The 23,359-nt window shown below is 44.6% G+C and overlaps 1 protein-coding gene across 1 annotated transcript in view; it reads left to right on the top strand.

Moving 5' to 3' along the window:
- TNFSF11 (TNF superfamily member 11) overlaps window positions 1-21,220 on the top strand; it is a 43,942-nt gene extending 22,722 nt beyond the window's left edge. The window contains exons 3-5 of the mRNA XM_040267192.1: window positions 12,557-12,602; window positions 12,683-12,781; window positions 19,679-21,220. Coding sequence (XP_040123126.1) covers window positions 12,557-12,602; window positions 12,683-12,781; window positions 19,679-20,100 — 567 coding nt within the window. The 3' untranslated portion in view covers window positions 20,101-21,220. The remainder of the gene's footprint in view (window positions 1-12,556; window positions 12,603-12,682; window positions 12,782-19,678) is intronic.
- Window positions 21,221-23,359: the final 2,139 nt, after the last annotated feature.

The following is a 23,359-nucleotide window of genomic DNA, read 5'->3' on the forward strand; positions in this document are numbered from 1 at the left end:
TACAAATTCAGGTCTGAGATGGCTCTTACCTTCAGGGTTAGTGGGGCATCTGTGGTATCTCCTGCCCCCTCCCCCACCCAGACACTGGCTGGGCTCTGGACCCCTCCCCCCTCCCATTCCCCCCCAACCCCCGGCGGCTGGGTGGAGCTGCCCCACCCACTTCCCAGTGCTCCTGCCCTCTCGGTCCTGGTATCCAGTACCCCCAGGGGCTCTGGGCCTGAATAACAGATGTCTAGGTGGTGTGCCGTTACCCAAGTCGTGTCTGGCTCTTTGCGACCCTATGGAGGGCAGCATGCCAGGCCTTGCGGTCCTTCACCATCTCCCAGAGTTTGCTCAAATTCATGTCCATTGAGTCAGTGATGCCATCCATCCATCGCATCCTCTGCCACCCTCTTCTTTTGCCTTCAATCTTTTCCAGCATCAGGGAACCCCTTAATGGCTCCTGCCCTTAAAGTTCTTTGCCTTGAGGTGTTTTCAGAGTGTTAACCATTGACTTTTCACAACAAGCCAGGAGGTCTCCGGCTCCATCCAGGTGCGTAAACAGTGTCCCCCGAAATCCTGTGGATTAGAAATTCCAAGCGAGCATTAGCGGAGGGACAAAGAGGGGCTGAGACATCGATCCTAAATCAACCCTAACCTTGTCTCTTGGACTTCCCTGGCAGTCCAGTGGTTAAGACTCTGCACTGTCAGTGTAGGGGGCGGGGGTTCAATCCCTCATCAGGGAACTAGAGCCCACATACCAGGTGAAGTCGCTCAGTTGTGTCTGACTCTTTGTGACCCCATGGACTGTAGCCCTCCAGGATCCTCCGTCCATGGGATTTTCCATGCAAGAGTACTGGAGTGGGTTGCCATTTCCTTCTCCAGGAGATCTTCCCAACCCAGGGATTGAACCCCGGTCTCCTGCATTGTAGACAGACGCTTTACCATCTGAGCCACTGCATGCCAGGTAGCTCAGCCTAAAGAAAACCAATCCTGTCTCTTCTGTTGTTCCATAGCATCTGGTGGTTATTCTTTCTGTGCTCTGTGAGCCAAGAATGCCATGGAAATAAAATCTTTGCAACGACAGATGAGCTCTTGATAAGACAGTAAGCTCTCTCTCCAGGGGAGGAGCTGTGTGCCAAGTCTGCATGGCTGGAAGCACAAGAGACCTGCCAGAGATGACTCTGCAGTGGTGCCATGTGGCTTGAATGCCCAGAGATTCTCAGGGGTGATGGGCTTTGGGCGTGCAGGGGAAAAATGGCAGGAGAGCCTGGGGTGTAACCAGCCCAGTCATATGCGGCCTTATAAGCCCAGGTTAAGAATTAGACTTGTTCCTAAAGTCTGCAGGCAGCCCCTGGAGGGTTTTCAGAAGAGAAGGGACTTCATCAATAGAGGAACAGATGAAGATGTGGTACATATACACAGCGGAATTGGCCATAAATATTAATGTTTATATTAATTGTCCATATATATATTTGTATATGATTGGGCAATGGCACCCCACTCCAGTACTCTTGCCTGGAAAATCCCATGGACGGAGGAGCCTGGTGGGCTGCAGTCCATGGGGTCACAAAGAGTCGGACATGACTGAGCAACTTCACTTTCACTTTTCACTCTCATGCGTTGGAGAAGGAAAAGGCAACCCACTCCAGTATTCTTGCCTGGAGAATCCCAGGGACGGGGGAGCCTGGTGGGCTGCCATCTATGGGGTCGCACAGAGTCGGACACGACTGAAGCGACTTAGCAGCAGCGGCGGGCAATATATATAATGTGGCCATAATATTAATTGGCCATAAAAAGAATGAAATAATGCCATTTGCAGCAACATGGATAGATAGACCCAGAGATTATCATACTAAATGAAATGTCAGACAGAGGAAGACAAATACCATATGATATTGCTTATATGTGGAATCTAAAAAAAAGATACAAATGAATTTACTTGCCAAACAGAAATCGATTCACAGACATAGGAGACTAACTTATGGTTACTGTCGTGGTCCAGGCGCAGGTTGGAAAAGAATTTCCAGACATGAAACAGAATGAGAGGGAAATAAAGTTTATTAGAGCGGGAGACGCTGTTAGAATAGCAGGCCGGCTCAAGGGAGAGCCGATGTTGAACAGGGCTCCTTAGTCCGCTTTTATACCCGGGATGCAGGGAATGGGGTAGGGGTCTTGAGGGTCATTTGCTACGGATGAGGAGAAGGCAATGGCACCCCACTCCAGTACTCTTGCCTGGAAAATCCCATGGACGGAGGAGCCTGGTAGGTGGCAGTCCACGAGGTCGCTAAGAGTCGGACACGACTGAGCGACTTCCCTTTCACTTTTCACTTTCATGCATTGGAGAAGGAAATGGCAACCCACTCCAGTGTTCTTGCCTGGAGAATCCCAGGGACGGTGGAGCCTGGTGGGCTGCCGTCTATGGGGTCGCACAGAGTCGGACACAACTGAAGCGACTTAGCAGCAGCAGCAGCAGAGGCGTGTATACTGGGATGGGGGAAGAGTAAGGCAAATACCTTCTCCCTATGGGTAGGAGGGGAGACAGGTTATACCACTCAAGAGGACCTGAAATCCATTAATAGTTATAACACAAGGGAGGGAAGGATGATAAGGGTCCAGTTTATCCGTTCCTGCATTCCAAGACCCTCCTTAGTTTTATCTGCTCTTTTGTCCTTGGGTCACCACAGTTACCAACCGGGAAAGAAGAGGGAGGGATAAGTTAGGAGTTTGGGATTAACATATACACACTGCTATATATAAAACAGATGACCATCAAGGACCTACTGTGTAGCATGGGGAACGTTACTCAGTATCTTGTAATAACCTATAATGGAAAATAATCTGAAAAAGTTTATTCACACCTGATGCAAAGAGCCAACTCATTGGAAAAGACCCTGACGCTGGGAAAGGTTGAAGGCAAGAGGAGAAGGGGCCAGCAGAGGATGAGATGGTTGGATGGCATCACTGACTCAAAGGACATGAGTTTGAGCAAGCTCTGGAGATAGTGGAGGACAGGGAAGCCTGGGGTCGCAAAGCGTAGGATAGGACTTAGCGACTAAACACACACATGTATATCTATGTATAGATATATAGTATCCGAATAGTTTTGCTGCACACCTGAAACTAACACAACATTATAAATAAACTGTATTTCAATGAAATTAAAAAAAAAATTTAAGAAAATAGAAGATAAGGGCCTTGCTCACTTTTGGACTTTCTGACGCGTGCTCTAGCAGCGTTGGGCTGGTTTGAGGAAAGCAGGAGCCCAGAAGAGCGGGTAGGAGGCTATTATTGTAACTCTGGAGAAGGCAAGGGCACCCCACTCCAGTACTCTTGCCTGGAAAATCCCACGGGCAGAAGAGCCTGGTGGGCTGCAGTCCATGGGGTCTCGAAGAGTTGGACATGACTGAGCGACTTCACTTTCACTTTTCTCTTTCATGCATTGGAGAAGGAAATGGCAACCCACTGCAGTGTTCTTGCCTGGAGAATCCCAGGGACAGGGGAGCCTGGTGGGCTGCCGTCTATGGGGTCGCACAGAGTTGCACACAACTGACGTGACTTGGCAGCAGCAGCAGCAATGAGAAATGACGACAGCTTGAAGGAAGGCAGTGGTCCTCTGGCTGGAGGGATGAGGATGGATTTCCGAGCTCTTTACAAGGTGGAAGTCTGCAGGATTTCTCTGCAGGAATAGGAAACTGGCTATTCATTTTCAGAAACAACCCTCGTGCGGCATTCCTGTGCTAACTCGGCTGATGAATACGCTATTCTCGTAACTAGGTTGGAGAAGAATTACAGGAAGGGTATCATTAAGATGTTAAAATGAATGCATTACATATGTTAACAAGTGTATGAACCCTGTATTATATCTGGCAAACGGGGTGTTAAATCCTTGTTCAACCAGCCAGATGTCCCTGCAGCTGCCTTTGGGATTGCAGAGGGAGGCAGCCACCTGAGACCCCAGCTAGGAGCTGGTGCCAGTGGCTTCTGGAAGCATCTGGCTAGACAAATTGCTCCTCCTGCGCTCTGACTGACAGCTGCCGCATGGATGGCGCAAGTCACATCACAATGCACCGGTGGGCTCTTTAGTCTGATGAGACCAGACTCCAGCGACTTGACTTTTCTCAGGGTTATCTTTACAGCTGGGAGTATCCTCAGTGAAGATCTGTATCTGTTTATCCATATGATTTTATAAGGCCAAATTAATAACGTTCACTTTTGAACTGGAAGGCTCTCAAAGTCTTGTTGGGGGCGGTTATCCAGCTGAGTTTGCAGAGGCTGGGTTAAGCGTTTGCTGTCAATGTTTAAATAACCTGGAGCAAAATTCCCATGACTGCTCAAAAGGAGCTGAAAATGCTGACAGGTGTTTATATTTATTCTTATGGAGTACGATCTCTCCTAAGTGGCTCTGATATATCAAGATTGAGCCAGTTCTGGGATGTCTCTCTCCTACTTCTCTTTGGCAAAATGATCCGAAAATATTGTAAGATGTTCAGGGGCGCCTAGCACAACAGTCTCCCCATCACACTCCCGGGAATCGTACTTAGATGTTGAGTTAAGGCGGAAGTTGAAGAGAAGCCACCCTAGAGACCACAGTTACACAATCCTATTGATCTCTTGTGTACTCTCTTTCTTGAAGGAGAAATTGTGAAATCCCAACATTTTTCTATGAGTGAAATAAAAAGTGGAAATTAAAGAAAAAGGAAAAATCATACCGGTTGTTTTTTTGTCTGTTCAAATGTACTGTGACGGCAAAGATGAAAAAGTCAGTGCAGTCTAAATAGGAAAATACCACAAGGAGAAGGTTTTCAAAATATTTTGTAATTTCCTCATCATCTGTTGTTTTTAGAACTTCGTGGAGTTGGGGCAGAAGGCAGTTTCAAACCTGAAGTCTGGCTTGTCAATGTTAGACAGTGTCCACTAGGGGGCAGCATGTCAGAGGATTTCTTTTATCCTTGAATCGGCAGTGATTTCTTTGGCTGTCTACCAGTAGTTCGGTTTTTCTTTTTTGTCCGGTTTTGAAGGGTTAAATGAAGCTCTCACAATTTAGACGCAAATTATGCTTATTTGAAAATGCATAAATTAGCTGAAAAGCCTGCTTGTTATAGTGTGACGATAAATAAGTTAATTCATGCATGGGATTTTCCTAGGAACTTACAGGTAACGATCCTGCTGGTCCTGAGTAGATTTTGGAAGCCAGTGGGTAGTTCTCTTTGTCCTTGAATATGACAGACGCTAAACAGGCTCTCTTCTGAGAAGGCAGATCGCCAGTGTTCCTGGGGAACAGGACGCTGGGTTCTCTTTAGGAGTTCTCGGCCAACAGAAGATAGCAGAGAGGGCTATCTGCCCAGCTTTCTCACCCTGGAGACTGTTTCTGGCTTCTGCTGGAGGCTGTTTGCTGGGAGGCGTGTCAAAACTCTCTATACTTTTTTATGCAGAGCTGTGGGCATTCTGGATGACAGGAGGGAGCCAACATATGATTGTATTGTGTGTGTCAACTTAAAAACTATTCACAACCTAGAAGTTGAGAGTTATGTTTTATTCAGTGGGAATTTTTAGGACCTCAAGCCTGGAGACAGCATCTCACAGGACTGTGAGAGAACTGCCCCGAGGAGGCGAAGGGAGGAGCCAGGTTACACAGAAGTTTTGTGACAAAGGGCAGGAAGTCTGAACGTCAAGAAATTAATGCTAATTAAAGGAGACGGATAACTGAAGCTAAGGCATTTAGCGCTTTCCTGTGTATGAGAAGATGCAAGAGTCTGGGTTCACTCAAGTCATTCTCTTGATATGCCCCTCAGCTATGGGGTTTCCCTGGTGGCTCAGATGCTAAAGAATCTGCCTGCAGTGCAGGGGACTCAGTTTCAACCCCGAGGTCCGGAAGATCCCCTGGAGAAGAGAATGGTACCAACTCCAGGATTCTTGCCTGGAGAATTCCATGGACAGAGGAGCCTGGTGGGCTACCGTCCATGGGGTGGCAAAGAGTGGGACACGATTGAGAGGCTCACGCTTTCACCTTTCACCCTGTCAGCTCTCTGGGCCGAGCTCCTGTTTTCCCGCCCTGAGTTTCTCACCACAGGGCGTGGCTGCCTCCTGGTGGCTGCCAGACACAGGCAGGTGTTCTTTCCTTCCTGAGCTCCCTCGGGGCTCATCCGCTCAACAGTGGCGGTGGCTGCGATCGCCCGTGACTGTGAACATCCTTGTTTCCTGTGACTGTGAACATCCTTGTTTCCTGCTCGAGCAGGAAATATTCCATTTCTCCATGTGTATCCAGGGAGTTAACTTAAAAAAAAAAAATTTACAGCTGGGTTTAAAATAAGATAAAACCCATATAACATTTTTTAAAAGATCTCTTTCATGTGAATAATTTGTTCAGAGGAAAGGAGTTTGGATGTGCTTTGTAGTGTCTTCCCCAAATTAGACAGATCAGATCTTTCTGAATTCAAAGAAACCAGAAGCAGTGTCGGAATGATAAGATTTAGGACTAAAGAACTCTGCGAATTTTAAAACACTCTGATTAATGTGACAAAAGGAGAGGACGACTGTGGATGAAAATAAATGTAAATGCAAAGCTTGGGAGATAAATAGAATTATACTCCTTCAGAAGAGTCTCCTGTAATCTTGAAAATCAAGACTATTAGGAGGCCATTCGAGAGAGAACTGCATGGTATGCACATGGTCAAGTATCTGAGCTTTGAGAAGAGGGACCAGGGTGGCCCTGGTCTGTGGCAGGGCCTTGATGAAGTCACTATTGGAGGTGTGAGGCCCCCACGCCCAGGCTGGCCTGGCTGAGTCTGGGGACTCCTCCACCCGACAGGCAAGCTCTGAACTCGTGGGGCAGGTTCTGAGCCTGCTGTTCTCTGAAGACTCCCTTCCTCCACCCCAGGAATTCTGAGACCAGATTTCCTGATGTTGAGTTTCCTTTTTGTCAGATTCCCTGATCCAGGTGGGCCTCCTTTCAGAATGACTACTTCGGGGAGGGAACCACCCTCTTAAGATTTCTTGACAGGTGGAGAGAAGGGAAAAAAAAAAAGACTTTTCCCCTCTCCCCACTTAGGTTCACCAGTGGGGCTCCTATAAATTAGATTGACAAAAGATAAGTTAATAAGAGAAGCCATCCCAATTTATTTAATGTAAGTTTTATGTGACACAGGAGCCTTCATAAGGAAATGAAGACCCACAGGAATAGTTAAGCTGAGTGGGTTTTATACTCAGTTTGATGAAGAGTGGAAAGGTGTAGAAAAAAAATGGGACAGGACAGGGTCTGAGTGAAGGGTGGTACACTGTGGGAAACTCAGAAGGCCTGTTCCTTCATTTTTTTTTCTTTCCATATTTAAGCTAGATCTTGCAGCAATCACTTTTTCCCCCAAATAGAAAAAAAATAGGATAATGTTTTTATTAATCAACCTTGGACACAGCTCTGTAATATGATTTTTCCAATATTTGTTACCCACATAGTCTTTGTTCCTTTATCCAAAAATTGCATAACCTTTTTTTTTCCTTTGAACTTTTTATTTTATATTGGCATATAGTTGTTGATTAGTGAGGAGGGCATGGCAACCCACTCCAGTGTTCTTGCCTGTAGAATCCCCTGGACAAAGGAGCCTGGTGGGCTACAGTCCATGGGGTTGCAAAAAGTCAGACCTGACCGAAGCAACGTAGCAGGCACGCACACATAGCCGACTGACAATGTTGTGATGGTTTCAGATCGCCAGCAAAGTGACTCAACCATACATTCACGGGTCCATTCTCCTTCAGTTTCCTCTGAGTGTCGTCCCATCTAAAGAGATGAAGAGGCTCCTTTCTTCCAGATGGGGAAGGTACCTCTCACCTGAGGTCTATGACCTGCTTCAGGGGAGAAGAGGGAGGCCAGGTAGTTCTTCCTGCATCTGCCATTTCTCACAATCATATGGTTTAAAATATTCCATTTGCTAAATCACTGTATTTGGGGGCAGCGTGTCCAGAACTCCATCACAGGCCACTGATGCTTTCCTGCCAGCCTCCTAGAGTATAGACGTCTAAAGAGGAGCGTGTGCGTGCTCAGTCACTCTTTGTGACTCCACGGACTGTAGCCCAGCAGGCTCCTCTGTCTGTGGGATTTCCCAGATAAATTGTGAGAATATAATAAATACCTAAATAGAGCTCTCACCAAACCACCATTCACAGAAATGCTCAAATAGTAATGTTTCCCTGGAAAATCCCATGGGCGGAGGAGCCTGGTGGGCTGCAGTCCATGGGGTCGCTAGGAGTCGGACATGACTGAGCGACTTCACTTTCACTTTTCACTTTCATGCACTGGAGAAGGAAATGGCAACCCACTCCAGTGTTCTTGCCTGGAGAATCCCAGAACAGGGGAGCCTCATGGGCTTCCATCTATGGGGTCGCACAGAGTCGGACACAACTGAAGCGACTTAGCAGCAGCAGCTACATATTAGAATCACCTGGGGAGGTTATTGTAAAAAAAAAAAACAAAAAACTAGCAAGTCAGTATCAGACTAACCAAGTTAGACTGGCTGGAGTTGGGCCAGGGCACCCCAAAGCTGTAGCCTTTCTGTTATGTTCATGGTTAATATGTGTACACATAAATAAGAAAGATCTTAGAGTTCAAAAGATTGGAGGTGGGGTAAGAATATAAGAACAGACATTGAGTCTACATTTTTTGTCCTTTGCTTTTAATGTGGATGGTTTTTGAGAAGAAACTGCAATTCTTGGATACCCAAAATCGTATAACATGAAAGCAGCGTTACCTCGTGGGTCTTTTGCTTGAGTTTTAGTTCATCCTGGGTCATGACACTTTCTTTTTTTTTTTAAAGCAGACATTGAAAGTGCTTCTGAATGGCTCTGGTTATTGCATTTTCTTGTAATAAAGAGATTCTATGACAGCACTGACCTCGCAGCTGCTGATTAAACGGACAGAAGTTCATTCCCAGGTGGGAGAGAACAAACTTTCCCTGCCAACTTAATCAGTGACTTCTGTCTGCTGCTTCTCTGGCCTGGTCTCAAGCTTTGAGAAACTCTCAGAGGTGCGCATCTCTGAAATCTTTGGGGATGGGAGTGGGGTTGCTCTTCTCAAATGGAGGCCCCAGGTCAGCCACGCCAGCTCACCTGCGAGAAATGCGCATTCTCAGACACCACCCCTGGGAAGTCAGGCTTCACGGTCAAGGCTGAGAACCGTGGAGCTAGCACAACGGTTCTCTCCTTGCCTTTCTTAAGAACAAATGTGCTCTTCTCAATAGGAAAGCGACCAGCAGGCGTCCTCAGGCCTTGTCACGCTGGGCACTGCCTCCTTCTTCCCTCCCCCACCACCTTCTCAACAGCTGGCTGTGATTTGGGGGCTCTGGCAGGAGATGAGTGCGCGCCCTTCTACTCTGCCGTCTTGAACCCTGTTCCTCCCTCTTCCTTCTGATGAGGTTGATCAGGGCTAGAGGGAGAAGGAGAGGCAGCTTGAAGTCTCTGAACTCCTGTCCCCCACGTTCTGACTCCTGTTCCGTCTTCTCAGAGGTAGTAATCAGATGAAGATAAGTTATAGACACCTATATAAATAGATAAGGAGATGCACAATGTATAAAGATATATTTAATCATAAATATATAAAGCTATATACACTGTATAGTAAACATTTCATATATTGGGTTGACCAAAAGCTTCATCCATAAGATGGTACAGAAAAATCTGGACAAACCTTTTGGCCCACCCAATATGTATCTTCATTTTATATGTATAAATATATATAATGAATAAAGATACATTATGTATGCAATATATTACACATTTGTAAGAGATGAATACAGTGTATCATTGTGTATATATAAATGCACATGCACTGTAAAATAGGTAGGTTGTGCATATATATATATCTTTGTTGAGATTGTAGGGAAGGCTAGGAAATTCCAGAAATCAGGGTCCCATTGGGAACCCAGAGATCATGAGAAGAGAGTCAAGGGATGGGCAGTCAACAGGGGAGAGAAATAAATCTTGGATGAAGTAGGGAGAGGGAAAGGACCTGATGAGAACCACTGCACAACCCCAAAGGACCAGCCACCATTTGCCCCAGAAGCGTGCAGGGCAGTGCCCTGAGCAATAAGGGCAGCAGGTAGTCCTGGATGAGGCTGAAAAGTTTCCACTAAAAGAGAACAAATCTGTGGATACCAAAGGGGAAAGGGGAAGATGGGAGGAATTGGGAGACTGGGACTGATCTATATACACTGTCAGTACTGTGTATAAGATAACTAATGAGAACCCCCTGCACAGCACAGGGGACTCTGCTTAACGCTCTGCAGTGACCTGAAGAGGAGAGCGTCCCAGAGGGAGGGGTATATGGATATGTGTTCATTTTGCCGTGCAGGAGAAATTAACACAGCCACCTCAAGCAGCTATACGCCAAGAAAGTGTTTACAAACGATCCCCATGCGTAAAAAAAGAAAGCTAGTCACACTGTGTGTAACTTCTTTAGGCCATTAGAACAGGTCATTGAAGACAGCTCTGCTGTGTCCTCCAAGGGCCTTTAAAAATAAGATTCTCCATGTCTCCACTGCTGCCCTGCAAATAGGTTTATGAGGACCATCCTTCTAGATTCCACATGCATGCATTAATATGTGATATTCGTCTTTCTCTCGGTGGGGGGGGGGGCGGGCAGTGGGAGAAGGGAGTGGGACGGATTGAGAGAATGGCACGGAAACAGATAGATGACCACATGTAGAATAGATCGCAAGCAGGAATGTGCTGGGTGATACAGGGAGCTCCACCCAGACGCATGCTCTGCGATGACCTAGAGGGGTGCGGTGGGGAGGGAGGTGGGAGGGGTGTTCAGGAGGGAGGGCACCTGTGTATGCCTGTGGCTGACTCATGTTAAGGTGTGGCAGAGGCCAACACACTATTGTAAAGCAATTATCCTCCAGTTAAAAAAAAAAAAATTAGAAAAAAAAAAGAGTAGCGTAGATTCTCTTCTCTCTTGGGGGTCCTGAAGGCAGACAGAAGAATCAGTGTAATTTCATCACTTCTAACTATTAGCAGTTGAAACTGTGTTTCTGCCTCTATCTACCCACCCATCATCTGTCTCAAAGCCCTTGTCTCCAGACACTCAAAGAACTTGAGCTATCTGACTCATCTTTTAAACGTTGTGGAGGGTGGGGTAGTTAGCATGGATCACCACCCCAATAACACAGAAATTCACATTCTCTCCAGAGTGTTTCTAGTGTTGATATGACTAATTATTTTTTTGAAAAATGTCTGTCTATTTGTTTGTCTGCGTCGGGTCTCCGTCACCGTGTCATGTGGGATCTTTCCTTGTGGCAACAGGCTGTATAGTTGTGGCACAAGGCCTTAGTTGCCTCTCAGCATGTGGGATCTTACTTCCCCGACTAGGGATCGAACCCGTGTCCCCTGCATTGCAGGGCGGATTCTTAACCACCCAACCACCAGGCAAGTCCCTCTAGTAGTATTTACATGTATGGCTTTACCAGACCCTTTGCTAAGTGCCTACATGTATGAGCTCATTGAATCATATCAACCAGCTATGATAGAGGCCCCCTGTGATTGGGGTGCTGTTAATATGTATGTTAGTACATCCAGGGGACTGCAAAGGGACTTGACCTGAAGTCAAAGCCTGAAGTTTCATCTGCATCACTTTACTATTTAATAGGAGCTAAAGTCTTGATTTAGGTGGGCCTGCAGTTACCTGTTGGACCCTTCACTGTCAGGGCTCAAATAGAGATATGCAATTACCTATACTCTTTGTGTGGGGTTTCCCCAGTAGCCAGCGGTAAAGAATCTGCCTGCCAGTGCAGGAGACGTGAGTTCGATCCCTGGGTTGGGACGATCCCCTGGAGAAGGGAATGGCAACCCGCTCTGCATTCTTGTCTGAGAAATCCCGTGGATAGAGGAGCCTGGCGGGCTACCGTCCATGACATTGGCAAGAGTCAGACACGACTTAGCGACTGAAAGACAATGCCTTTTATGTACTTGAGCTCTTTTTGCTTCTGCCTTGAGCTTCTACACCTCGATTTGCGGCAATATTTTCAGTTAATTACTGGTGATCTAGAAGCTCCTGGACATCCATACAGTATTTTAAATACACTGTGACTTTTTAAAATAAAAAATAGCCACTGGGAGCCAGGCATCTTTCTCTTTCTTATGGGCTGAGCTTCAACGCTGTAACAGGAATTCACTAATGAAATAGACATAAAAAGGGCCTCCCTAAAGATTTAAGAGGGTCATATATTCTGTGGTGATTGTTATTTTCCTAGGTAACTTCATCTTCGTTTGTGTACCTGCTACAAATGTTTAATTATGTTTGGTGATTCCATGTTTTATAATTTACACTGTCTTTTATTTCCTCTTACTGTCCGAAGTATTTTGTTGGATAGTGTGTGTGTAATCTACTTTTTAAGCACATCCGATAATTCTTTGGAGATGAACTTCCCTAATGGCTACTTAGAACATCAAGAAATTTTACTACCTACGTATTTTTGGCATATTTTGAGGGAAAGAGGATTAATTTATTGTATGTCTAACAGTCCTGAATTCTTAACTGCCTTATCAAAAGAGTGAGTGTATAAATAAGATTTTTTTCTTTCTATTGCAGGAAATGCAACATATTGTTAAATCACAGCACATTAGAGCAGAAAAAGGTAAGCATGGACCTGTACAAATATTTGAAAACCCCTAGGGTGACTCCTCCTTGGGCTAACGTGGCTTCTCTTATCTCCAGCCATGGTGGAAGGTTCATGGTTAGATCTGGCCAGAAGGAACAAGCCTGAGATTCAGCCCTTTGCCCATCTCACGATTAACGCCACTGACATCCCATCAGGTAAGTTCCGTTTGCATCCAGCCTGAACAATATTTCAAGAGTCATTTGTCAGCCCAAATGAATACTCAGACCTATTGTTAGCCTGTTACCAAAATTTTGAGAGCCCGTAACTTCTAGACCAGGAGAAAAGCCAATCTGGTCTTCAGCTCGTCATCCTCACCATGGAAACAGGGATTCTCAATCATGCAGGGATGTGCATCATCACTGTATTCAGTTTCAGACCATCAGAGTGACTTTACATTAAACAACTTCCAGGTGAGGTGGCATAGCTGAGAAGAGTAGCCTTTTGGTATACGCACGTCTGTTTATCCAGGCCAAAGTTGACAAATCCCCATGGCTGGCCTGTGAGGTGCATGAATTCCTCCAGGTAGTCATATACTCAGGGCTTCTCAGGTGGCTCAGTGGGTAAAGAATCCACCTGTAATGCAGGAGAAGTAGCAGATGTGAGTTTGATCCCTGGGTCGGGATGATCCCCTGGAGCAGAGCATGGCAACCCACTCCAGTATTCTTGCCTGGAGAATCCCATGACATAGGAGCCTGGTGGGCTGCAGTCCACACACACCATCATATATTCAGCCATCTCCTGCGGAGTGCCAGGTAGAAGCTTAGCAGAGTGATGTTTCAGAGGCAGGAGCCCTCTAGAAAACGAGACACACTCCTTCTCCAGGGGGTTATCGCTTTTTTTCAGGCTAGGTATTTAGCTCAGTGGACTGGAGACCTGATTTTCTTTTGGAAAGAGGAGACTCAGAGCTCTGCATCTACATCTGCCCAATGTAGTCTATCATATAATCCCCAGTGGTTCCTTCACATCAGGCTAGGTGAACATAAAAAAGATTACAGAGAACCTTATGACAGTTTCGACTCCATATTGGCACTTGCCATCTGCCTCTACAAGGATTAGGTCACGTGCTGTTACAGTTGGTGGCCTTCAACACCCCCTGAAGGGAGTTCAGGGTGGAGATCAGGAATGAGGTGCTCTGTGCTCTGGGAAAACTGGCAGAACAGGTCTTTAGATAGATAGATATTTTCAGGATCTGATTTTATGAGCTTGATCCTTGTATCTCCTCATATCTAGGAAAGCACTAAATCCCTTCATGGTGACCTCAGCTCCTCGTGACTAACAGAAAACTTTTGCAAAGATACATGCTTGATTGCACTGAACTCCCCCTTCACCAAAATCATATATATTGACCTTCCCCCTACCTCTTTGGAGCAGTTTCTCAGAGCTGTCTGAGGTGCTGTCTCCCAGGCTGCAGTCCTCATTTTGCCCCAGATAAAGCTTAACTCGCATAAAACTTAACTTGCAACTCTCACAATTGTGAAATGTTTTAAGTCAACAGTAAGAAGGAACATTACTATCTTTATACTATTTATTGAATACACACTATGTGTCAAGCATTTTGCTTTGTGTTCATTATCTTTACTTCTGCTGCTGCTGCTGCTAAGCAGCTTCAGTCGTGTCCGACTCTGTGCGACCCCATAGATGGCAGCCCACCAGGCTCCCCCGTCCCTGGGATTCTCCAGGCAAGAACACTGGAGTGGGTTGCCATTTCCTTTTCCAATGCATGAAAGTGAAAAGTGAAAGTGAAGTCGCTCAGTCATGTCCGACTCTTAGCGACTCCATGGACTGCAGCCTACCAGGCTCCTCCGTCCATGGGATTCTCCAGGCAAGAGTACTGGAGTGGGGTGCCATTGCCTTCTCCTAATTATCTCTAATTCTACAACCCTGCAAAATAGCGATTATCATTCAGATTTTGCAAATAGGGAAACCAAGATGCACCTAGTATAAGCTACCTGATCCAGGCTTCAACATGGCAGGCTTAGAAACTGAATTCCACTCTAGTTGATTCCCAAGTCTGTGCTTTTTACTTTGTAGATTATCACATAAGTACCTTGTGGCTAGTTGGCTTTGTCAGAGGGAAATACATTCAGTGTTGTTATGTTCCTCTTTTCCTGTAAGAAGTAGATGAATGCAGTTTTAATAGCAGCCGTCTCAGGTCTGACTGCCTGGGTTTGAGGCCCCACTGCACTAATTCCTGATTGGATGACCTTGTGTATATCATCGAAATCCTTTGTGTGTCAGCTTCTTCATGGGGATGGTAATAGTATCTACTTCCTGCAGCAGCTATGAAGATTTAACCAGCTCACGTACTAACATGCTTATGTGGAAATGAGCATAGAGTAAGCACTCAGTGCATGTAATTTGTTATTTAAAGTTTAATTAATTATACATATTCTTTTTTTCCAAAAAAATTATTCAAGGCAGATTTTTCTTGTGCTGTGCTGTGCTCAGTCACTTCAATCATGTCCAACTCTTTGTGACCCCGTGGACTGTAGCCCACCAGACTCCTCTGTCCATGGGATTCTCCAGGCAAGAGTACTGGAGTGGATAGCCATTCCCTTCTCCAGAACATCTTCCCAACCCAGGGATTAAACCTGAGTCTCCTGCATTGCAGGCAGATTCTTTACCCACTGAGCCACCTGGGAAGCAGGTGGTAACCTTCCCAAAAGGTTACCACTCCCATACCAGGAGTTGAACCTGGACCGCCTGGATGAAAACCAGGAATCAAGACCATATGGGAAGTGCTAAATTTTTAAAAAATCCAAGTTTTAATAAACAATTTTGAAGCCACTATTACATTTAATAGTATGGACCACAAAGGAATTTTGTCTGACTGCAGACATAGAAAGTGAGCAACCAACTGTTTGATTTTCAGAAGATTTTCCTCAACTAACTCTCCTGTCCCAGATATTTGCTTCGTAAACAAATTTACTCTGTCTCTCTCTTTCTCTCTCTGTGTATGTGCCTTATGGAACTGTTCTAATTTTCTGAGTGCAAAACTATTTTGCATGTTAGCAGAGGCAATCAAATTAATACTGATCTATCATCTGTGTGTGCTGTGAATGCACTCTGCATTTATCTTTTCGGTTCATTTTAAATGGCATATGATAAACATTGCATTAGACTGTATGCCAAAGTCTATTTGGCAATGACAAGCATGTTTTAGTTATAAAGCTCTCCCTCCAGGCACCTAGCATCAAATCATTGCCAAAAACAAGGCAAAACTCCTGGACATTTTCTGATGGTTATTGAGCTTGAGATGGAGTGAAATGAACTAGTGTATGCTTCTGTTTAAGAAAATAGAATTTGATCTTCTGGCTTGGTCAGTGACTCCTTGAGTTCGTTTATCTCCTAGTTTGAACCAGGATTGGATACTCTGGAGAAAGATGGCTTTACGTTTGCATGTTCATCTGGGGTCTCTTTTTCATACTTGTGATTAGTTGTTCAGTCGTGTCCTGCTCTTTGCAACCCCATGGATTGTAGCCCGCCGGGGTCCTCTGTCCATGCAGATTCTCCAGCAAGAATTCTGTAGTGGGGTGCCATTTCCTCTTCCAGCGGATCTTCCCAACCCAGAGATCAAGTCCTGGTTTCCCGCCCTGCAGGTGGATTCTTTACCATCTGAGCCATGGGCTTCCCTGGTGGCTCAGATGGTAAAGAATCTGCCTGTACTGCAGGAGGCCTGGAGAATTCTGTGGATAGAGGAGCTGTTTCATACTTATTTGTACTTATTTACATATATGAAAGGAATCAGAATCTGCCTTATACTGATACATTTCAAAGCTTCTTGAATTTTCATCGGGGAGTATTTTGTGAGGTCGGGATTCATGGCTTTCTTAAGGGGAGCTGAGGCTAAACATCTGGAGAGGCTTCTCTAACAGCTAAAAGCAGTGACTCTAGGGGCTGGGGAGGCTGGGAAGGCTGAAGGTCCTCTAGTGATAGAAACTTAGGCTTGCATGTGAGGTCCTCCAACCTGATGGGGGCGCTCTTCTTGTCTTTTCACCCTCCAGTTCACACTGATGGTTTTTCTCCTTTCTCCTCTCCATACTGTGTGCATTCCATTCTTTGCTTGAACAGTTTCTCTCGCTCACAATACTCTGCCTCTTCTCAGCCCATCCACCTTTGATCCAAGTTCTCCCTGTTCTCTGTCACTGGGCTGAACTCACCTGATCACCATTAATTTCTGCAGCTCCCACTTGCAAGTTGCTTTAACTGAAGTTCAGCCATGTGTTATGTGACACGCAGAGATGAAAATGTTACATTTTTCATTTTGTGTGCCCGTTTCTTATTTTCTTCACTTCTAAGTTGTAAACGCCTCATGGGTACTCTGCTTGATATAATTCTTAATTATGGGTAGAATGAATGCTGATAGGAAGCACTAATCAAATATTTACTGAATGACTGAATTGATCAGGGAATGGATAAAAGTAAGTCTGTAAAGCAGGAGATTAGGATACTCCTTCCACTTGAGGTAACAGTGAGAGTGGCAGGCGGTCAAGGTTTCTACGTTCTTCCCTGCCTTCCCAGACCAGTCTCCCAGCCCTTGGTTTAAGGCTAGCTGATCCATCCCATTGAGAGGATAGACCTCACCTTAGACATTCCTTTGCTCTCTGTTAAGGACCATCATAGAAGGAAGATGAAGTATAAGGCCAATAATTGATTGGATAAAGGATTGAATACATGAGTAGGGGAAGGAGGTAACCATGTGTTGATCTGAGATAGGAAACACCTTGAGTTTTATTAGCTTTGTCAATGGCCTAGGTGGCTGTTTACGAGCCCGGAGATGTAACTTTGCTAGTGTTTATGAGGATGTGATGAATAGAGTCTGAGAGTCTCATTTCTGACTCAGTTGGGACCATGGAATGATACTTATATTTGGGGTGCTTTCATCTGGGATGATCTGGAGTAGGACGTTGGATGAAAAAGGGTGAGTGCTCTGCTGGTTCTGGAGGCCACGGTGCCTGGGATGGCTTCTCAGACTCACTCTAGCGCCCTCCTGTGGATAAGATGTGCAGTTCAGGAAGTCTGTCATTTCTGAACAGGGGGATTAGAAGCATTGACTTCTTTGCCTTTGAGGCCTAAGAATGAGTGGTCCTACGGTAGCTTGGATCCTCCTGCATTTTTTTTCTTCCTGGTGGAGGAAGAGCCTGGTGTTGAGGTCCCCAGACCATATTCCAGCTGCCCAGTGGCCCTCTGGAGGTGTTCTAGAAAAAGATGATGTAGGTGTTCAAGTTTCCCCAGGATTCAGGCCAGTCTTGAAAGGTAGCTAGTGTGGGTTTCTGATTCTACAGGGTTCACCCAAGGACCCACTCTAACCAAAGGGCTGTCAGCTCTGATGGATCCATGGAATTTGCTTTAAGTGTAAGTTCCATGGACTGATTTCTCTTGGCTGGCAGGCAGCAAAGAACTTCTCCCTGGCTGCAGAAACTACTCCTAACCCCATTCTGAGACTCCTCGGCTCTGTTTCGCCTTGTTAGAATTCTAGCAGATGACAACCTTGATTTAGCATAAGTACTTACAAAATCCTCTGGAGGAAAACTTTGGATTTTCCACAATATAACAGCTTTTTTCTCCACTAGGTGAGACCTTTTCCAGTTGGGTAATGGGTATCCAAATAAATATAAATATTTGATTAATGGGGTTTATCATGGATTTATCATGTCACAATTTTTTAAAGGAGGGCTTCCCTGGAGGCTCAGTGGCAAAAAATCAGCCTGCCAATGCAGGAGACATGGGTTTGATCCCTGCGTTGGGAAGATCCCATGGAGAAGAAAATGTCAACCCACTCTAGTATTCTTGCCTGGGAAATCCCATGGACAGGAACTTGGTGGGCTACAGTTCATGGGGCCATAAAGCAGTTGAACACGATTTAGCAACTAAAGAGCAACAACAACAATTTCTAAAGACCTAGTAAAATACACTAAAAGACCTGAAATAGTCAAAGCATTGGACACATTTAGACGACTTCTAGAAACTTCCACTACTCCAAAAAACAGTGGCATGAAGATCAGTTGTCACATTTCAAGTGTGAGAAGGGGCTAAAGGAGAATTCTGGTTTCTCAGAAGACATTTTAACCGTCCTTTGGTCTTCACAAAAGATTGCATGAAGTTGTGAACCTGGGGAGGGCAATACCAAGGATGTTTTCTCTGTGAACTTCTCTAGGGGAAGCTTTTCATTCATGTGAACTTGGGAGGCATTTGGGCTGTTGGAGGAGGGGAGAATCAATGGTGATGAGAATTATAGTTTAAGAGTTTGACTTTTTAGTCAAAGTTGCTGTGACCCAGATTTTCAGCTCCTTCTACATACCTCTCTCCGTGAATTAAAAGAGAAGGTGGGGTTATGTGAAATCTGGATATTCTCTTCCTATACTTGTTTTCTGCTTTCTTGATTCAGCTGCCTTTGGCTGATTCTCTTCCTTCGACCTTCATGCTCTGTAGGCTGAATCCTATTACTTCTTTAGGTTATTAGGCTCAGTAGCTGGTGGCTCAGTGGTAAAGAATCTGTCTGCAATGCCGGAGGCTCGGGTTCGATCTGTGGGTTGGGAAGGCCCCCCAGAGGAGGAAATGGCAACCCACTCCAGGATTTTTGCCAGGAAAATCCCATGGACAGAGGAGCCTGGAGGGCTACAGTCCATGGGGTTGCAAAGAGTTGGACTCGACTGAAGCGTCTGAGCACACAAGCCCAACAAAATCATTCTTGATCCTTCTGGAAGGAAGTAATCTCTTTCCTTTGAATTCCCTTTGCAACATCTGCACCCTTCTTATCAGGGCCCGTGCCTTGCTTCCTGTCTGAACATATACTATGCTTATCCTTTGTGTGCTGTAGGCTCCTTGAAAAAGTGAGATTGTGTCTTTGACCCCTCTCAGGTGCCCAGCAGACAACACAGGGACATATTAATGTACTTGTACTTTCCTTTTAGAAAATAAATTTTGAGAGGTTGTTCTCCTATTGGAACAATGACCGTCTCAGTACGTCTTTCTGCAACCTCACAGAATTGTGAAGATAAGCTTCTCGTTGCAGGAGTAAGTTTCAAATCACTTGCCTCTCCTTTCCTCAGGTTCCCACAAAGTGACTCTGTCCTGCTGGTACCATGACCGAGGTTGGGCCAAGATCTCCAACATGACCTTCAGCAATGGGAAACTGATAGTTAACCAAGACGGCTTCTACTACCTGTACGCCAACATCTGCTTTCGACATCATGAGACTTCCGGAAACCTCAGTGGGAATTATCTTCAGCTGATGGTATATGTCACCAAAACCAGCATCAAAATCCCCAGTTCTCACACTCTGATGAAAGGAGGAAGCACCAAGTACTGGATGGGGAATTCTGAATTCCATTTTTACTCCATAAACGTGGGAGGATTTTTTAAACTACGGTCTGGTGAGAAAATAAGCATTGAGGTCTCCAACCCTTCACTACTGGATCCAGATCAAGATGCAACATACTTTGGGGCTTTTAAAGTTCGAGATATAGATTGAGCCCCATGTCGAGGAGAGTTTTCCCGTGTTTCCTAGGATGTATAGAAAACTTCCAAACCAAGCCAAGAAAGATGTATATAGGTATATGAAACTACTCAGAGCTATGACCCACAGGGTACAAGAAGACCCTACCCATGCCTTTGACTCTGTAGGGAGCAAATATATTTACAGCCAATAGGAGATGTTGGACTCAAGGTGTATAAAAATCTAAGGGTTTTCTTACATAATGGTTTATACATTTTGTAATGAATTCCTAGAATTAAAGCAGATTGGAGCAGTTATGGCTGCCTTTATGAAAAACTGCCTTTGGGCAATGGGAGGGGTTAATTCTCTGGCTCTATAATCTGTTGATTATATACCACCATGTAGTTGAAGTGGAGAGGGTGTCTTCTAATTGCAAACTGATGACCATCTGAAGGGTTAAATTCTTTTGAATTGTTACATCTTGCTGGAACCTGCAAATAAATACTTTTTCTAATGAGGAGAGAAGAATATATGTATTTTTATATAATATCTAAAGTTATATTTCAGATGTAATGTTTCCTGTGCAAAGTATTGTAAATTATATTTGTGCTATAGTATTTGATTCAAAATATTTAAAACTGTCTTGCTGTTGACATATTTAATGTTTTAAATGTACAGACATATTTAACTGGTGCACTTTGTATATCCCCTGGGGGAAAACTTGCAGCTAAGGGGAAGAAATGTTGTTTGCTAATATCAATTGTATTATATTTCTCCATTCTTTTTAACTTAATAGATTTTTCAGACTTGTCAAGTCTGTGCAAAAAAATTAAAGTGGATCCCTTGAATAATAAGCAGAATGTTGGCCACCAGGTGCCTTTCAAATTTAGAAGCTAATTGACTTTAGAAAGCTGACATTGCCAAAAAGACACATAATGGGCTACTGGGCTCTGTCAAGAGTATTTATATAATTATTAAACAGGTGTTTTTTTCCTACAAGTGCTGCAAATTGTAAATTTTTTTAATGAAAAAGTTATCAGTGGCTTATGGCAAAGAAATTCCGTTTTTAATTTAGTGGAAGTTATTTTATACTATACAATAAAAACATTGCCTTTGAATGTTATTTTTTTGGTATGAAAATAAATTTATAGGAAAACCTGCCTTGCGATTTTGTGCTTCTCTTTTATGTCTGTCTTTCTCTGTGATCCTTTCTCTCCAATATGGTAATGTGGCTTCTATCTTTCCAAAAGTTATTTCTCCCAGTAGGGAGAAATGCAGATTTAATTAAAATTAGGAACAGATTCAGTTAAATTAATGAACCTCAGAATTTGAAAAATAATTTACAAGGGATTTATATGCAAGACTGTAGCCAGAACATAGAGACTTTACCACTCAGAAAAGAAAAAAAAAATTGTTGTGCTTATATTGTGAGAAAAAAAGAGTGCTTTGCACAAGTTCATAAGGCCCCACCGAACAATCATTTGACCTGGAGGAACCCCTGAACATTGTATCCTTCACTAGGAAGGATACACTAACAGTCAAATGTAGAAGAAGCACTAACCGTGCTTGTTAGCACTGTGAACAGGACAGGATGTTAGACTAACAGGACAGATGCTTGTCCTCATGGAAATTTATGTGAGGGAGCCATCAAACCCGAGTTGATTACTCCACATGAGACCGAAGAAAATGAACGCTTGGGAAGACAAGGGAAGCTATAATTCAAGGCACTTGCCATTTGTGGATAAATGTGTCTTGATAGTTATAACAGGATAGAAGGAGAAAAGAAATATTAATAGCAGAGGTTACAAAGAAAAAAATTGTAATTTGTTTTTGATGGTGGGACATTGATAGTGGGACTTAACCATTGACCAAAATACACCTATTGTTTTCTAACTGTCAGTAAGTCTGAGGTAGATTGGTACAGTCCCTTGGCCTGCAAGGAGATCAGTCCATCCTAAAGGAAATCAATTCCTGAATATTCATTGGAAGGACTGATGCTGAAGCTGAAGCTCCACCACCTGCTGGAGCTTGGCCACCTGATGCAAAGAGTTGACTCACTAGAAAAGACCCTCATGCTGGGAAAGATTGAAGGCAGGAGGAGAAGGGGACGACAGAGAATGAGATGGTTGCATGGCATCACCAGCTTGATGGACGTGAGTTTGAGCAAGCTCCAGGAGATGGTGAAGAACAGGGAAGCCTGGCGTGCTGCAGTCCATGGGGTCACAAACAGCTGGACACAACAGAACAACAACAAGATTGGTACAAGATGCCACTTCAGTGTTACATATCCCAGTTGCTGGTCCTAATTATTCTTCATTTAATAAAATATTAACTTTGAGGGGCAGTTGGACAATTTCTTTTTTCTCCACTGACACAAAATCTTGTCATGTAGAGAGCTTTGTTAGCTCCCTGGCTTCTAGAAGATGATTCTATCTTTTCCAAAGATGAATAACATTCATTCAATTGTTTGCAGCACCAACTCTGTGCTAGGAATTTTACCAAGCACTGCGGGTACCATGGGCTTCCCAGGTGGCGCTAGTGGTAAAGAACCTGCCTGCCAGTGCAAGAGGTGTACAAGACACAGGTTCTATCCCTGGATTGGGAAGAGCCCCTGGAGAAGGGCATGGCACTCCACTCCAGTATTCTTCCCTGGAGAATCACATGGACAGAGGAGCCTGGTAGGCTACAGTCCATACGGTTGCACAGAGCTGGACACGACTGAAGTGACTTAGCATGCATGCATGATCTTGGATATTCTTCTTGCCCTGAAGGAACCTTCATCCTAGTAAGAGTGTGGTGAGTTCCAGGGCTTGGACATCTACAGAATGCTGTAGGAATAGAAAGGAGGCCATTGAACCCAATCTTGAGGGGGGCTGCATGACTCCAAAAGTGGATATAGAGTACCCATCCCCACTTTTAACTTAGAGGCAAGTAACCTGCAGTCTCTAAAAGGTGAATCTGGTAAGAAGATAGATGGTTGCACCTGTCAGACTGGAGAATTAACGTGGTGGATGATATGCAATGCTAAGAGAGTCGAGAGATCCTCTGGAGAAGACCTTGGAAACTGAGGCGAACCATAATGTGAATTTCATGTATGTTGACCACCCGATAGGTCAGAGATTCTTAGAGCTTCACTGGAATAAATCTGTGACAATGAAATGTTGGTTTATTCCCTGAAGGAGGCAACTGATATGCTGGAAGCAAGTGGATATGCTAGGAGGTCAGGAAAAGGCTTGTTCTCTTCTCTAGTGATGCTCAAGGCTTTCCAGGATCTCAATGTGAAGTGAAAAGTGAA

The sequence above is a fragment of the Oryx dammah genome, unplaced genomic scaffold (assembly GCF_014754425.2).
Source record: "Oryx dammah isolate SB20612 unplaced genomic scaffold, SCBI_Odam_1.1 HiC_scaffold_24, whole genome shotgun sequence".
In the NCBI taxonomy this organism is placed as follows: Eukaryota; Metazoa; Chordata; class Mammalia; order Artiodactyla; family Bovidae; genus Oryx; species Oryx dammah.